The sequence below is a fragment of the Ostrinia nubilalis genome, chromosome 11 (genome assembly GCF_963855985.1).
Source record: "Ostrinia nubilalis chromosome 11, ilOstNubi1.1, whole genome shotgun sequence".
NCBI classification, from domain to species: domain Eukaryota; kingdom Metazoa; phylum Arthropoda; class Insecta; order Lepidoptera; family Crambidae; genus Ostrinia; species Ostrinia nubilalis.
Genome location: NC_087098.1, coordinates 8,103,221 through 8,121,851, shown reverse-complemented (window position 1 = coordinate 8,121,851; position 18,631 = coordinate 8,103,221). Strand labels below are relative to the sequence as shown.

At 35.3% G+C, this 18,631-nt stretch overlaps 1 protein-coding gene across 1 annotated transcript; it reads left to right on the top strand.

Moving 5' to 3' along the window:
* Positions 1-1,821: 1,821 nt before the first annotated feature.
* LOC135076195 (glutamate receptor ionotropic, kainate 3-like) lies at positions 1,822-17,495 on the top strand. The gene is made up of 18 exons (XM_063970674.1): positions 1,822-2,103; positions 2,870-3,015; positions 3,808-3,975; positions 5,138-5,295; positions 6,463-6,659; positions 7,131-7,264; positions 7,977-8,087; positions 8,169-8,273; positions 8,342-8,455; positions 8,609-8,803; positions 9,200-9,361; positions 9,734-9,933; positions 10,828-11,026; positions 11,104-11,192; positions 11,424-11,554; positions 11,629-11,744; positions 12,278-12,424; positions 17,102-17,495. The coding sequence occupies exons 1-18, from the start codon at positions 2,034-2,036 to the stop codon at positions 17,357-17,359; spliced, it is 2,700 nt and encodes an 899-aa protein (XP_063826744.1). The 5' UTR covers positions 1,822-2,033; the 3' UTR covers positions 17,360-17,495.
* The last annotated feature ends 1,136 nt before the right edge of the window (positions 17,496-18,631 follow it).

Genomic DNA, 18,631 nt, shown 5'->3' with positions numbered 1-18,631 from the left:
GACTTTGATTCAGTCCGTGCTAATGTTAATAATTCTAAGCATTGAATCTTATTTTATCCACTGGTTTCAATAGGAATTTAAAATTAAATATAGAAATAATTTATAGTGATGCAGTACCAGTTACTTAAAATAATACTTACGCCTCGTTCCCGAAATTTGAATAACGAGATTTCTCAACAAAGGCCGTAAAATTTTTAGTATACTTCAGCGCTTGAACTATTTTCATTTTGCATTTGACGACTGCTCAATGGATATAAATGTTGCTAAACTTTTGAACTGCGTGCGTTTGCTTCTACCAAAGCGTTTTGAAATGAAATTATGTTTTAAATAAAAAATACGAGTAAATTAGAATTATTAGTTAACGCCATTCCACATAAGGACATTTTGCGTCGTCTCACCTATGTTTGCGAATGGCTCAGTTGCCATCAAAATTCTTTTCTTTCTTATGCTATGGCGACTATCGGACAAATAGGCAGGTAAATCAGGCTTCTCCAAATCATTTACTCAGCATTGCTACTTAGTGTAAACAATCAAAATTATCTATTTTCCTCCCGCAAATTATAGAGGGTCATGTTTTTGTAATGAAAATGAAAAATGCTAGACTTTTAAAACATCAATCGGGGCTACCTCCGATGGTGCAACATTTGAGCAGCGATTACTTGCATACTAATAAAATTGCGCGAAAAGTGGGACGCGGCTGATTCTCTATTCCACTACACTTCACTCGATAAAAATAGAAGTAATTGTTAGACACTTCGATTTGAAACGATTCGTTTGGTTCAGTGAGATCAAAAGGAACAACGAATTCCAATTATTTATAATGGTGACGGTACCTACCTATCTAATTTTGATTTACAAGGTAAGTAGGTACTTACATTATTTTTGTCGTGTCTTGCTACAACTTTTCCAACAATAAAATGGATAATAATCTTAGATTGTAATTAAAGTAAGTACCTACTTACCTATCTGGAGATAGGCACGTTTTAAATTAGTAAAATCCATTTAGTATCGCTGTCTACGAGATCAAATTTCCCAAATACTTGAAGAGTCATCGCAACATTATTTACCAAATGAAAGTAATCCATTTTAAACGTTCATTTCAATCTAAGTACCTCTTTGTTTAGTCGACCCTTCATTTCGGTATTGACTTGAAATTGTGAAAATCGTTTAATTTACGTTTACACGAAATTGACGCTTAAAAATATTATGACTGAAAAATATGTAGATCTAGAGTTTTTATAATATCTAGTAGAGCGCCATGACTTATTTGTAGGTTAGGTTGTAGGTTTATTGAAGATCGTGAGAACTACGAAGATCGTGATGGAGACTTCAAATTTGGATCTGATAATGGCTGAAGTAATCCATTGATTACTGAATTTCAAATGGCCTGAGTAGATTGAAATCTTTATAGCTATAAAGTAGAACTGAATATTTGTTTCATACTTCGAGACGGTATCACTAGCTTACCTAATTTTAATTTTATTGCATTTAATTTTTTTTAAATTAAATTTAATTAAATAAAGTTTGCTTTTTCTTGGAACCTCCAGTTGCAGCTAACGAAATTGGCTAATTGGTAAAGCTATGATAAAAAAAAACGGTAATATTATAAAACCAATGCTACTATTGACAGAAAAAAAACATCACAAAGCTTACAAGGAAATTGCAATCGAGTTTTTCCATTTAAAAAGCTTTTTGCTATCGCGCTACTGTCACCGCGACACAGATAGACGACGCTCGGGCGAAACTATGTCGTTTTGTGGAAAACTCGTCCTAAATATAGGCGGATTATTTCTGACGCGTCGTGTCGCGTGCGCCGTCGTCCAAACACATTACTGACGGTCGCGCGGTCGGTCACTCACAACATTACGCCGGTTTTATACATCACTAACTCTAAACTAAACTTCGGATAATTACAATGACGCCGCCGAAACATAAACTAATTAAGGTTTATTGGCACTAACCGAACGCGGATTTGACGGTGATTAACTGTGGTTAAAAGTTGATCGGTTATGGATATGAAATGATCGGATACGATGGGTGCGAAGATTTTGTGTTTTGTAGTAGTGGCAGCAGCTTATGTTTTTGCAGAGGATTTACGGATTGGTTTGTATTATCTCTATCTTTTCAATTATTAAAGCAAAAAGCTTTAATGCTTAGTAACTTAATTAAGTTTAACTTAATTAAATAAATTAATAACTAATTCTAAATGTGGAGTTAATGCTTTCCAGTTATAATTTAAAAATATCTCCTTGGCATGATTCAGCCACAGTATTTTTTAACTATGACCATGCATTCCAGTCGACGTATTGTGTAGTCTACAATATGTAAATCGATTAGCACAGTAAACAAACGTCAAAACCCATTGCTTACGTGAAAGCTAGCGTGAAAAAACCTATGATGCATGAGTAAATTGATTAACAGCAGCACAATGCACTTACTGTAGCGCAAAGCCAGGAAATTTACTTTTAATTCGAAGCATGAAAAAAATGATTTTTGGATTTTAAATCAAGATAATTTTTTCATGTTGCTTTCCCATGCTTTCCATAAATGGAACTGTAGGAAAGGGCAGGAAACGTGAACTTTAACAACAAATAATTTTAAAGTCGTACACTAATTTTATTCATAGAACCCTAGACAAATAGAGCTAATATAGGTAGTACATATTTTTAACAACACAAGTATTTATTCAATGCTGTACTTGTTTTAGGCGGAGTTGCACCAACTTACTTTGACTGTAATTTTAACAATAACCGGTGCTTTTTTATGGAGTTTGACAGATTTTTGACGTTTGTCAAATTCGAAATAAGATGGTGCAACTCAGCCTTAGTCTTCCAAAATTGTTTAAAAATCTATCCATCCCTGATTCCAGGGGGTATCTTCTACGAAGATGCAGAGGACCTGAAAGAGGCGTTCACTCTCAGCGCTAAGCTAGCCAACTTCACGCCCACAATCAAGGAGGTCTCCAAGAGAGGGGAGATCCTCGAAGTGAGGACGCACGTCTGTGAGCTTGCTGACGTGAGTATACGTTTTTCTTTTAACAATGTTTTATCTTCATTCGTTCGTTTCAGCCAAATGACGTCCACTGCTGAACAAAGGCCTCCCCCAAGGATTTCCATAATGACCGGTCCTGCGCCGCCCGCATCCTGGATTTTGATTTTGATTATAATGTTGATAAATTGTATTTACTTCACATAGTTTGCCTCAACTGTTATTGTTGGCTCCGTTTACCGCTGTCACGGTAGAAATTTTTTATACGGTACAGTACGCACACTGAGCTACTTGAGCCACACATAAGCAATATTTGCTTCTTTTGTTACTATGCCAAGTAATCTAAGGTGAATTTAAACTTTTGGCTTTAGGACCTTTTACGGTACACTTTATGAGTCAGCTATGATAATGTTTTTGTGTAAGTACTATACAGAGTGTTAGGTAAATGGGTATATGAGCCGACACTAGCCCATGTTAACATGGGCCTATAAATGGTATGGTGAAGTCAGAAATTTGATATCATCATTTTATTTTTTTTAATTTTCATACAAAATAAATTTTATTAAATCCGATTTGTATGAAAAATAAAATAATTAAAATGAAGATATCAATTTTCTGACTTCACCATACCATTTATATGACCATGTTAACATGGGCTAGTGTCGGCTCATATACCTATTTACCTAACACCCTGTATACAGCTTGAGAATACTTGAAATAAAGTTACAGAAATTTTTAAGTGTTAAATTTTTTGACTATTCTTATGCGTATGCGCAATTATCGGACAGATTTTTAATCTTAAGAAAAAATCTTTTTCAGGAAGGCGTGATAGGAATAATAGATGGCGTTGGAGGCCGAGGGAGCGAGATCATCCAGTCTCTCTGCGATATCATGGAGCTGCCGCACGTGTTGCTTCGGTACGACTTCACGTATCCCAACGATTGGTCGCTTTTGAACTTGTACCCCAGCCCAGAAGTTTATAATAACGTAAGTGACAATGTAAAAGTTATTTATTGCAATTAGGCCTTATGTCCTAGGTACCACTGCTTTGGGTCAACAGGTAAAGGTAGTGGGAAATGGCTGAAAGCACTTCAGAGATCTCACTATTTTCAATCAAATTATTATTGGGTAGGCCTATGTTCAGCAGTGGACGTCCTATGGCTGAAATGATGATGAGTTTTATAAATACACTTTAATTTATGAATAGACAGGTAGAGTTTCCAATAGTTCGTGTCAATTTATGGAACATGCATTTTTCCAAAAACGAATTACTTACCAACATTGAAAAGGCAAAAAATGTACAATTTATACGAGATCAATCTGTAACTAGAGAATGATAACAAATGAGTCATCAGCCTTCAGAAATAGTCAAACACAATAAATAGTCATAAACAAATAAGTACACAGAGTTCTTGAGCTCATTCAGCCTTACTAAAACAACTTTAGAGAAAGTACATCATTACGCTTGAATTCGCGAAGAAATACATACGTATAATGTGTGGGTAATTTATGTGAGGTGGATGATTGATGCGAGTTTAACAAAGTATCTAAGACACCTCAACACAAAAACATCCAACAATGGAAAGTTTACAAAGGCAAGAGATATTCATTGAGCTTTCTGGGCTTTCTGTTAACGACTTAAAAATGAACTTGAATCAAGCCCGACAGAATACAATTTACTTTGTTAAGAACTTTTTATTTAGAGTCAAGTCCTTTTGATAATAGGCTCAAATACCTAAGTTCTCATTTGTACGGTTCCGTACCCAAAGGGAAAAGGACCGCATTACTGAGACTCCACTATCTGTCACTAGGCTGTATATCATGAACGTGATAGCTATAGATAGACAATTGAAATTTACAAAATGATGTATTTAAGTTGCCGCTTTAACAATCATCATCATCATCATCATTTCAGTCAATAGGATGTCCCATGCTGAACATAGGCCTCCCTCTAATGATTTCCATGTTGATCGGTTGGTAGCGGCCAGCGTCCAGCGCCTTCCTGCTACCTTTATGATGTTGTCGGTCCTATAACAATAATAAAATTAATATTAAAGTGCAGCTCCCATACCTTAATTTCAAGAACAAACTATTTACATACACAAACCCCTCGGTGTGCGAGTTTTTTAAAATAACTTTATGTACGCAGGTGGTAGAACAGTTAGTACTGCAGAAGCAGTGGAAAAACTTCACGCTGCTGTACATTCGAGGACGCAGTTTGTTCCGACTGCACAGCTTGCTGCAAATGGGCAACGACACAGACAGGTTGACCATTGGGGTGAGGGAGCTCAGCGGGAGCGATTATAGGTAAGCAAAATATAGGCCATAAAGATAGTAAAAATACAATCTGATTCTGCCCAAAATCGTATCAACATTATTCCACATACTTTATTACTCGTACCTACATTGTAAGTCCGCGATCAACTCTGTATCTCTAACCAAAACCATAAATAAAGCATGCTATTCCTAAACAAATGATAACCGTTTATCTGCGCCTTCAGTTATTTTGTGATAAGTCCTTTTCCCAGGTTCAATATATGTGTAAAGTAAAATTGGATCAGTGGCTTAAATAACCAAACCGAAAATTAGTTTTCCACATAGGTAAAGAAAGCAAGTACCTACCTAAAGAAAAGGTTGGTTCAAAAAATATTAAAAGAAAAGAGAAGGAAAATCGTTTCCAATATCTTTAAGCTATATTTAGGTTTTCATCCCAATCAAAATATATTTTCATTGGCTGAAAACTGTGATGATGATAAAATACTGAAACTTTTTGTTTTCTGAAAACTTACACGCGAAAGCTATCGAAACTAATAACTCGATAACCTCGAGTTTAGTAACCCTAAAAACAAACACTCTTTAGAAACAGTGACATGCAAGTTCACGAGGTTGATCTATTTATATTTTCATTGATTAAAGAAGCTCGCTACTCTGGCTGGTTTAACTATGTATGTTAGGAATTGACACAAACATTGACACAAAGCAAAATTATCGATTAAAAAGGGTATAAACACGTCATTTTTTGTGAAGTAGGTACCTGAATACCAGTGAGTACCGATGAGTACCAGTGAGTACCGGTGAGTACCGGAGAGTACCAGTGAGTACCGGTGAGTACCGGTGAGTACCGGTGAGTACCAGAGAGTACCAGTGAGTACTAGTGAGTGCCAGTGAATACCAGCAGTCTGCTTGTGACCACGCCACAGCTGTGTGGGACATTTATTTATTTTTATTTTATTTATTTATTTATTATTCATTATTGAGCAATTACATATTTGATCCAAATAGCGTCCTAAATCCTCTTTAGGTTTGTCTAGACGCTACATAGACATAGCGTGGCCACAAGCAGACTGCTGGTGACTCGGCCCGGTGCCTCTATTTTAATAAAATAACGAGTTTTTAACGCTCGATAAGTTGATATGTTAGATAGTTATAGATAAGCAAGCACACAACATTATCTAACAATCAATTACCTTCTAGGGACGTCCTAATAAACGCTAAAGACAATGGCTACGTGAACTTCATAGTAGACTGCCCTTCGAGACACCTGGAGCAGTTACTCCGGCAAGCTCAGCAAGTCGGGCTTATGGCTGATGAGCACTCCTACATCATATTATCACCGGATCTGTTCACCTTGGACATGGAACGGTATAGGTACGGTGGAGTTAACATGACCGGTAAGTCTGATCTTCAATAATAATTATCTAGATAGGACCTTCATTAAAAATATTATTATTGAATAATTTCAGTAATTCTACATCTTGTATGTTTTGACGAAATATTCAATGAAAATTACTGTTATCAAAAGTTTATATCTGTAATTCATAAGTAATTTAAAAATATATCTGCAAAAATTAAATTATTATTCGGCAATTGTACATAATTATTAAATTAAATCGTACATTTTATGCATAATTTATATTTCCGTCAATGACGCGGTTATTTCCTGAAACATTTATAAACTGTAGCTACTTCGACATCAAAATTGAATTACAGCTTCATACTCTAGTCGTGGTGTAATAAGATTACTTACTACATTGCGCATTGATTAAAGCAATTTGTAGACATAGAAACAACTGAACGTAACATTCTCGGGCGTATGCGAATCTACTAATGAATTCCATTGAAATTCAATTAAATTGTGATAGGTTTTAGGCTAATGGATTTGAAGACAAGCGAGAACCTTTGGGAATTCACCAATCATTATAACGCTGAGACTGGGAAAACGCTCCAACCTGAACAGTTGAAAACAGAACTGCTGTTAGTGTATGACGCTATGAAGGTAAAAAAGACTTTTATGATACCTACTCATACTCGTATTATGATTTCAAATTTACTTCAATTTACACTGGGTGGAAACGATAAACTATATGAAACAACTGTTTACTGATCCTGAAAGTCCAAAAATTCAATATTTCCAGCTTCCATACATTTATTTATTCCACTTATCTTTTCCACCCTGTATTTTTAAAACAAGCTGTTCAGAATTACGTTAAAAAGTTGCACGTATAAATGGCATCGTTTCTTTGCGTTGAAAACATAGAAAATGACGACGTTGTAATATGTTATTAGCTGGTTCAGAATAATATCCGAATGAACACATTTTGAACCAGATATGAACATATTATAACGTTGCCATTTTAGTCCTGCTGGTCACATTAGGTACATTATGAGAGTTATGCCCGTTTTCACCATCAATCCCTAATTTTTAAGTGAACCCTATGAAACTTTCATATTATTTGTTACCATAGGGGTCACTTTAAAATTAGGGATTGATGGTGAAAACCCAAGGTGAAAACGGGCATTAGTTTATCAACATTGTACGGGCCTCGGGCATTGCTGTTCATTTCGCTCGCTTTTAATTGACTAAAATGTATTGTGGAGTATCGAATGTAACTTTATTAAAGGCAAACTTTAAAGTGTCACTACCATACATACAAAAATAAAATTAATTTAATTTACCGCCCTGTTTATGGAAGTTTTTGGCTTTGCAGGTATTCGAGGCTGCATTGAAAAAGCTTCAAACTCTCACAGTGCAGTCGTTGAAATGTGAAGACTTCGAAGCCTGGACATACGGGTCATCTTTACAGAATTTTATGAAGACGGTAAGAAACTACTAATTAGATAGCACGGCACAACTAGTTGATCAGATAAAATTATAATGCAGTGTTTATTCTTGGTTGCAGAATAAGGTGGAAGGTTTAACAAGAACTTTATTATTCAACGGACTTGGAGATCGAACTGACGTTACCTTTGATGTGCTGGAGCTGACGTCATCGGGTAACCAAACGGTACGAATGAACGCGATATAACTTTTTTTAAATACCTCAATTACTTACTTAATTTGACCTGTGTGCAGATTGGAACATGGAAAGCGAATATTCTAGAAATTACACGTCCTAAAATACCTGATGGTGAGCTGACAGAGAACACTGCCCTTACAAACAAAACGCTGAAAGTATTAATTACGACGGTAAGTAAATAATAAAATATTAACGTATTATATGAACAATTATCAAGGTGTGGCCGTCACTCCACATGCTAACCAGACGGGTTTGAGGAGGCATATTTATACTCTACAAACTACTTACGTATTATGCTAATATTTTTAATTCATCCTTTTCAGACAGGTCCTTACGGCTATTTAAAAGACTCTGAACACAATTTGGTCGGGAACGACAGGTACGAAGGGTTCTCAATTGATCTAATTGCGAAGATTGCCGAAATCTTGGGATTCAGTTATGAATTCGAAGTTGAAGAGGACAATGGAAAGATTGTCAATGGGAAATGGACCGGCATGCCTCGGAAACTAATGAACGACGTAAATATTCAACTGATATTTTTAACGCGATTTTAAAATGATCTCTTTCTTACCTATTTTTTTTTTACAATAAGTATCTGACTTGATTTCCTTTAATAAACAAACGTATTCCAAATATCAACCAATTCTTCAGATCGCAGGTAGTTGCGGATTGGGTTTTTCATGCATTCTATTAACTAAGCGTTACAAAACAGTAGAATTTTGTCTTATTAGGACAACGATGGTATTTTTTATACTAAGATAATGAAGATAAACGTCTACATACATTCCCACTGGATTTCTAATATGATGGCCAGTTGTAAATATCTACAATTACTCCTTTTTCTAAGTAGCTGGCAATATCAGGCTGCAAACATTTTTCATTACAGCAACTTATATTTAATTTGCATGTTGCAGGATGCCGACCTAGCTATTTGCGACTTCACGATCACCGCTCTGCGTCAAAGTGTGATAGACTTTTCTACTCCGTTTATGAGTTTAGGTATTGGAATATTGTATAAACAGCCCAGCAAGCAACCGCCCGAGATGTTTTCCTTCATGGCAGTCTTCTCTAAAGAGGTTTGTTGAAACAGTTTACGTTGGTAATGTAAGCATGCTCTTATAATACTCGTATTTACCACGTTAGCTTACCTATGTTTTTTCAAAAACTTAGCTTTATTTAAAAAAATACTGAGGAAAAAAAAGTAGCTAATGGTAAGGTTATACGAGTACCTATTTCAGTTTTTAGAAAGTTTCGTTAGTAATTTTTACACAAATTGAAGTAACACATAATTAATCTAGGTTTTCCTGAATTTTATTTAGGGTATGGCGCACAAGTCAGCCAACACTTTATGTTATTATTTTGTTCTCTAATTTTTACCGTTCTCCTTTAACTTTGATCTTAGGTCACTATTTCATATTCGTCTTTAACCCTATTAACTCTACTTTAAGGTCTGGTATTACATGGTCCTAATCCAACTCTTGCTGGGCTGTGTAATGATATTCGTGGGTAGGATATCCCACAAGGAGTGGCAGAACCTCGTTCCCTGCATTGAATCGCCTGAGGAGTTGAGCAACCAGTTCAGCTTTGCCAACTCTGTGTGGCTTATTATTGGATCCGTCATGCAGCAAGGTTCCGAAATCGCGCCTATGTAAGTTTTAAAATTATCTATTTGTTCCACAATATAGCCAAAGTGCAGATCTGGATAGTTCATCTTTTTGAGAATTGAGAATTAAAATAAAATTACAAATATTTGTACTGGACACCTGGGATCGATGTTTCACAACCACTATGTCAGTAGGCATTAAACTAAACTTTACATAAGCCGTTTATACAGATAAAAGTAAACAATACTTTCTTTCATCATCATCATCACTGCTGAACATAGGGCCTCCCCCAATGATTTCCATATTAATTGATTGGCCTGCGTCCAGCGCCTTCTCGCCACCCTTATGATGTCGTCGGTCTACCTTGTGGGTGGACGTCCCACGCTGCGTTTTCCGGTACTTTCTGTACAAATAAATAATATAGTTCCACGGAAAAACTTTGAAATAAACGAGTCTTCAGTCATATCAAATTCGGGACATGTTGGCAACTAGGTAAAATACATTTACCTTTTGTAGATTGATGGATTCAATTAGTAGAATGTCAGAGTTCTGCACCGGGTGATTCAGCTTAACCCCGATAGAGCTCCAAGCTCGGATTCCGAAAATCTGTTTGATTGAATCAATGTGGAATTCACGTACATATTGTTAAATTCATATACGAGGCGAATTTTCGAGAATGCGTGCCTGGCCTTTAAAATTATACAAAATTTAAAAATACACTGAAGCTTTTTGTAACAATCCTATAGGTAGTTAGTGGAAAAGCTAATAAAAACATGAATTGACGGGTAGTAACAAAATGTTGTTTGCTTATGTCTAGCTATCTAGTCCTGCAAGTTTGCTGATGTTTTACAAATACCCTGTATGTCATGGGAACGAGCTAATCTCTCGAACCATAACTTAGTGACGTAATAATTTTAGATATCAACTGTTTTTTTCAGTGCTGTAGCTCCTCGAATGATCACTAGTATCTGGTGGTTTTTCACCATGGTCATGGTGGCTTCGTACGTTGGTACTTTGGTCGCTTTCCTCACGGTAGAGAAGAATGTCCTACCCTTCCAGAATGTGGAAGAACTTTTTAAACACAAGTCTATATCATATGGCGCGAAAGAAGGGGGTTCTACTCACGAATTTTTTGTGGTAAATACTGTTTCTTAATTATTTAAATCACTTTTCAATATATTTTAATACGATACAAGTATTTTTCTGTTTGGCAGCAATCGAAACATGAAATATACAAGAAAATGAATCAGAAAATGACTGCTAAGGGTTGGCTTGTTCAAAGCAATCAAGACGGTGTGAACTTGTGAGTAGAATTTACAAAAAAAATATGACCTCTAATTTTATACATGACTTACTTCGTGCGCGAGTTGAATTTTGCAAAATCCCGTCTTAGTGAGCACCTACGTTCTAAAAGGAACCCCCATGCAAACTTTGAGACTCGTAGCGCTTGTAATTTCTGAAATTTCGTGATGAGTGAGTCAGTCAGTAACCTTTCGCTTTTACATTAGTAGATAAACACATTTTTTTATTTCAGAGTAGAAAACAGTACTTATGCATTTTTCATGGAATCGACTTCCATAGAATACACCAAACAAAGACACTGTGATTTGCTTCAAATCGGCGGATTACTCGACTCCAAAAGTTATGGGATTGGCATGAAGAAAAGTATGAATAGAAATATTTTATTTGCTTGAATTATGCGTTTCTTACTGGCAATTTATGTTAAATTTGTGTTTTAGATTCAACGCTTAAAGTTCATATTGACCGCGCGCTGTTGATGTTGAAGGAGAGGGGGGAGATAAAAAAGTTGAAGGATCTTTGGTGGAATGACAGGAGAGGGGGAGGAAATTGTGACGTAAGTAGAGTACTGACGACTATTATAAGTTGTTGCAATTCACGAAGGCGAGTGAGCTTTACATGTGTAATGAATGGCTCACTACTCGCTACTACGTCATGTACACGTACACACACAAGTAAATACTATGTAAAGTAAATGCTGTACGTCGTGGACGTAACTCATGTATGAAATACTCCTCTTAGATACTGATAACTTCGATCTCTTGTTAATTTGTTTAAAAATAGACTATTTTAGCATATTAAAAATTATATGACAAACTAAATAAATAAGTAGCTTTTGAGCTGCAGTAACTATGTACTAATTATGTAAAAGTTAATTTACGAGCGAGAAACTCCGTAGAAAATTTACATGATTGAAACTGCCTGCCTTTCTGATCTTTAAAGTTCCAAGGTTTTAATATAATTATGTATTGTTGCAATACACGAAGGCGAGTGAACTTTACATGTGGTTTATCACATCTGTACCTACCGACACATGTCAATGTGTGCGAACATTTAAAAATAAGTTGAAGGAACATTTTTGCCTCCTAGAATGAAGTCGCTGCAGAAGAAAAGCAGTTGGGCATGAAGAATATGCTGGGAGCATTCGTGGTGCTGGGTGTGGGCTGCTTGATTGGGCTCTTCATATCCACCTTGGACATGCTTTGGGGTGTCTTCAAACGCTCCGTCAAATATGGCGTAAGTATTATAGTATACAGTGTGAGTCACGTTAAAGTGTACATATGAAAATATATGAAACTAGACCTATTTTTATCGATAAAAAAGAGGTCAAAAAATTTTTGAGATTTTTTTTAAATTTTTTATAGATTTTTTTTTCTTCCAATTACTTATTGTAAAGAAAACGTAATAACTTTTAAATTAAGCGGTATATCCTGATAAAATAAAAACAGTAATAATGCTAAATAACAGGCGATACTAAAAAAATACATAAAATACACAAAAAAGGCCAACAAATATTAAAAAATGATACTTTTTGAAAAAAATCTGCTTTAAAATTCGTGTTTTTTTGGTTATTTGATAAATTTCTCCAAAAAATGCCCCTATAACCGGTGGTTTTTATTACTTTGTATTATTCTCTATCGTATTACCTTCGTAAAACCAAAAATCGCATGTCTCTATCCCTATCACAACGTTTGCAATGATCATTTGAACTAAGCCTCTCCGGGCGCGCCATTCAAAGCATCGTTATCAACGAAACTGAAAATGGCTCTAGATTTGTAATTTTGATAAAGACAAGTTAGATTTCAAATAAAAACAAAAAATTTCGAAGTAAAATAAGCATTTTAGTTCAAATTAAAATTGTCTCTACCTGTAGCGGAGAATAATGTTGTGGCAGGCCTTTGTTCAAACGTTCATAGCAAATGTTGTGATAGGGATAGAGACATGCGATTTTTGGTTTTACAAAGGTAATACGATAGAGAATAATACAAAGTAATAAAAACCACCGGTTATAGGGGCATTTTTTGGAGAAATTTATCAAATAACCAAAAAAACACGAATTTTAAAGCAGATTTTTTTCAAAAAGTATCATTTTTTAATATTTGTTGGCCTTTTTTGTGTATTTTATGTATTTTTTTAGTATCGCCTGTTATTTAGCATTATTACTGTTTTTATTTTATCAGGATATACCGCTTAGTTTAAAAGTTATTACGTTTTCTTTACAATAAGTAATTGGAAGAAAAAAAATTCTATAAAAAATTTAAAAAAAATCTCAAAAATTTTTTGACCTCTTTTTTGTCGATAAAAATAGGTCTAGTTTCATCTATTTTCATATGTACACTTTAACGTGACTCACACTGTATATTAACGTACTATTACAGTCAAAATCCGCAATTAGGCCGGGTAGCAGAGAAAATGGCGAAAATGAGGTTTTCATTTTTCATTTTTGAGGTACTAAACAGTAAAATTAAAGGCTAAGATTTTTTTTGGGCATAGTTGAGGATATTTTCTAGGGCTATTAACGGATGGAAACACGATTTGATGAAGTTGACTCGATAGAATAAATTCCCAAAGTTACCTCTATTCGTTTTCTATTTATGGTTTTATTTTTAAAATAAGCGATTTGAGATTCTGAATCTTTTACTAAACTAAAGTTCAGAAATAACTTGAGGGCTTTTAACGGATGAAATTTTTATATTGCGTCTTATTTAGTTACTATGTTTAAAAATGTGGAAAAAATCGCCCATGACGGCTTGGACAATCTCAATCAGTCGCGCGGTGGCGCTTACGGAGGTCGGACGCGTGTCAGTTTTTTGGGCGTGACAGTTCGCGATTTGTCAATATTTTTGACAACGATGACTTTGATGAGTCACAGTATCATAATATCAGTGTTACTGGAGAAAGCTAACATTTTTGATAATTAAGAATTATGAATTTTGTCTACCTATTGAAATTTAAATCGTTGGCATCCTTTTAAAATAAGACTCTACTCATGATACATACCTAGTACATTCCTCAAATATGCGACAAAACCAATGAGTTAAAATTACATTTTAATAGTACCTACATACAATCGTCTTACACTCTTTAGAAGAGCACACTGACACAAATAAATAATAAAAAATTAGGTCAAATATAGGGGCAGCTGAACGTCACTGAAAGACGATTCTGTTTACTCGGCATCTGGGCTGGAGAACATGAATCCTTGCTTACAGATGCAGATGTAAGTAGAGTTATAACTGGACAAATTTTACATGAAATGTTTAACAGAAATCAGTTAAAAGACACATGACATGGAATACCAATAAGGTTGCGGAGGGAAAGCTACCTATTATAAACTAGCGGCCGCCCGCACTTCGTTCGCGTGGACCTCGTTTTACCCCCGTTAGATATTATGATGTTTTACCTCGTTTTACCCATGTTGATAGATGGCGTTTCACGGCTTACCCCGAATGAGTATTTCATACCGTAGTTTGTCCAGTGCTGTAGATTTTAACCAATGACGATAGATGGCGCTTTTTAGACACGTCTTATTTTTATTTATTGAAATTTATTTGCCACATATCGTCATAATGTTGATCTGGGTTATAAACAATAATACTGTAAAGTAGTTTTTGCGTGAAAGAGTAACAAACATCCAGACATATTAGTAGGATATTTCACAATCCAAACTAATATTTACTATTTAGCATTTACTTACAGTAAATACCTATTAGTTTGGATTATGAAATATTTAAAATAAAAAAAATAATAAAACAAAAAAGGGTTTCAAATTACCTGTCTATATCTAATATTTTAAAGAGGTAAAGTTTGTGTGTTTGTATATTTGTTAAATTGTAAGGGGTAATCTCGGGATCTACTGATCCGATTTTAAAAAATCTTTCACCAATAGAAAGCCACATTATATCTGAGTGTAATAGGTTATATGTATAAGAACCGAAAAATTCCACGCGGGCGAAGCGGCGGGCGGAAAGCTAGTTTATTTATAATTATGTAAGAGCATAATTATTAAAGTCGAAGTCAAACATTCTTTATTTGTGTGGACCTATATTAACGACAGATTACAAGGCGTCAAATATTTCAAGGAAAAAAAAATTAAAACTATTATAAAGCTAAATTTTGCTCTCATGGAATCTTTACCTACTCTGAGAAATTAAGTCTTAGAGAAGAAACTAATAATAAAACTATTTAACTGTCCTGCAATGAAAAGCTTGATCGGGTACAACACCTCAAGTTATTTCAGAACTTGATTTCATTAAAAGACTCTGAATATCAAATCGCTTAGGTATCTAAAGTCAAACGATTCTGAAATGTCAAGTGGCATAAAGTTGGGACTAATGAATAACCCATTAAGATAGTAGCACCCTCCTGTCAATGACATACCTGGAACGATAGAGTATTGGACAACTAATAAAAATGATTTGTCCTAAATGACTGACGGATATCGTAGAGACCTGAAAGTTGGAAGGTGTGTTCTTTGTGTGACGTAGGCATCTCATAAGAAAAGATTTTCCGAATTAATGTGGTCATGAAATGAAGGGGGTGAAAATAGGGGGCAAAGTTTGTATGGGACAAAGTGATTCCTTGGTTCAATCTACTTGAAATTTAGCTTAAAAATTCCTTAATATAATTCATGAAAGACGTGTGGAACGAGTAGAAAGTAATTTTGCCAGTCATTTTCTTCAAAGTTGATATCAATACTACTTAGTGCCTTTGATGTAATTACTTTTTATTTTTACAAGTGTTTGAAAACTCTATGTCAGATAGTGTTCAATGTCAAGTGAAATCTCAAATTGAAATGTCTCAATCTCAATGAGGAGACTCTGTATTTATTCCTAGAATTCCCCTAACACCGTCAAATTACCCTTTCGAATTCAAGACAAGTGCAGTTCCCCATCAGTTTGCTTCGTAATGACTATAAACAAAGCTCAAAGTCAAACTCTAGGGACCTCTGCTTAAACTCCCATGAGTGCATAGAGGTACGCAGGTAACCGCGTGTGATGCTCATAGTAATTTTCGATACAGAACCCCGTACATACGTCATACATATTATAGAAAGAAAACACCCAGACCAATACAAACAAATATGTTTCTGCAATTTTAGTATGATATTTTTATTTATTAATAAACAAAGAGACTGAACAAAATTGATGCGTGTACTGATTAATGTTATTAACCATATGCAAAGCTTCGTAAATTGCAACAACTATAATTTATTATCTAAGCTCTAAATAATCGCTACTAAGAGTAACTTATCATAAAATGTTTTTCCAATCGCTCAAGCTCCCAAGGGCCTACCGATAGGTCGGGTGACGTAATCTTGAAATTCTTTAAGCCGGCGCAGAACTTCCAGAAGGTCGGGCGACGCCACGGCCACTTTGAACCGTGTTTACTTCTACAGTTATATTTTATATTTATTCGATTCTAGAATATATTCCCAAAAAGTCTGAATGGTGATTTCATTTGTATCACTTGGATATGATTTGTATTAAAAAGTGTTGTGAGTGTGACGCTTGAAGGGAAGGAAGTCAACCTAACCTAACCAACTGCGTATTTCTATACTGTGTAGCTGGAAATTGTGGCGGGAGCGCTTTGGCGCGCTGTCTTCGGCGAAGAATTGCGCACGCAGATTTTGACAGCGCGAAATACCTACTTTAGCAGAAATACCAAGCCTTAAGTTACACAAATTGGCATATCAAGATTTTGATGCATGAGCACCATCTTGTTTTCCTTCATCTTACTTAATAGCTCAGATTCCTCAAATTGATGAAAATTTAGGCAAGAATTTACAGAACTTTTGTTATACTTATTTAGTAAGAACCATTCGGAACTCTGAAACAGATAATGACTTCAAGCAAGTTCTATGTCACACATACTTGATGGAAAGGATAATAATAAAAGATCACTTATTTACAGACAACCTTCAAATACGAGTTGATAGAAGAACTCAAGTTCGCACTCAAGTTCAGTGGAGACGTAAAACCAGTTAAAAGGCCTGAGAAGACGGACGGTAGTCAAGAAGCTTTAGCCGAAGCTGAAAAGAAGGATGAAATCAAGTCTTTGAAATCCCTTTCACGAAGGTCTACTTCCACGCACAAGTCCCATCACTCCCACAGTTCTAGGCATTCGCCAAGAGATCTGAGTGTCGCTTTTGCTAAAAGAAGAGAATATTAGTAAGTTTACTTATGTTGATGTTTATTTTCCTATTTAATTTCATAAATAGTAAGTATCTAAGTCATTTCAGAATAAAAAAAAAAATTGAGTTACTTGATTTTGTCGTAGTGTAAATAAGTATAATAAATTATAAAACATTCTAAAATTACTAATGATTTTGATTGCTCATAAACAGTTCCAAGTCCGGATTGGTCTAAATTCAACCAATTACAGAATATAAAACAAACGTATTGTGCTCTATCATCAAAATAACTAGCGTGTACTCCACCAAAATTAAACAATGATTTACTACTTTTATGAAGCTGCCAAAGAACTGATCTTAAATGACGGCCAAATCCACAGTTTTCTTCCACCTCGGCCTTCCAAATCGGCCACTTTCTTAGGCTTATGTTATGACTAATGACTAGTTTTTCTCTGTCTTTGTACTCCAGATTATTTACGATTATAGTCTAGTGTGATGCCAGAAAGATCTCATGTGGCCCATCAATTATGTCCCCAATGACCTCGGGTATGAAATAATGAGGACTCTCATGCTGCAATTCATCTGTATCAGGTTAAGCAACTTCCGATCCGACGTTGATTGAATGGATAATGAAATTAATATGCGGGCATTGATAAAACACAGGGTATATAAGGTGTGATGTGCTCTAAAAGGTCTACGCCTTGGATGAGATCAAAATAATATGAACTTGATAGAGATCCACAATCTTTTTTGTATAGCTTTACCTTTACAGGTGTGGTGTTTCAATATGCATTTCAACGCTCTCCTTTGTCGCCCTTGCTTTTTTTTAATGCGTCATGCACATTATCGACCCGTGTAGGCTATGAAGTAGCAGTGGGGCTACCGTAGACTCAATGTTTCAGGGGTTCCTGACTTATACTTTGGGAAATACTGAGCTCCATGATAATGTTAAATGACAGATTCAAACTGGTGACAGAAAAGTACTCAGCTTTATCAACCCATTCAATCTTCCACATTCCACATATTCAAATGTATCTGTAGCCTTATCAATTGTGATAAAGGAGTCTCCGAGAAACTCGAACGCTGAATTGAATGGGCCGTCCCTAGTGTGTATCGCAATACAACGCCGAAGCTGTAGCTTGCAATATCGATTACTCGAATAGCGATGAAAAGTATCGAGACGTAATATACAAGGATTAATAAGTGAGATTGCTGCTTGATGTTCGATGTACCTAAAGATGTTTGGCTTTTGGGTGTTTTTACTGAAGTAACTTAATAAAAAAAAAGTAAAGCGGAATTACTTAGCTCAT

What these genes read in the sequence shown, in the direction of transcription:
- LOC135076195 (XM_063970674.1), top strand. Translation starts at nt 2,034, where the DNA reads ATGGGTGCGAAGATTTTGTGTTTTGTAGTAGTGGCAGCAGCTTATGTT. An exon ending in ACGTCTGTGAGCTTGCTGAC is followed by an intron (nt 3,016 to 3,807) that starts GTGAGTATACGT and finishes AATCTTTTTCAG; the next exon opens with GAAGGCGTGATAGGAATAAT. An exon ending in GAGGGGGAGGAAATTGTGAC is followed by an intron (nt 11,745 to 12,277) that starts GTAAGTAGAGTA and finishes TTTGCCTCCTAG; the next exon opens with AATGAAGTCGCTGCAGAAGA.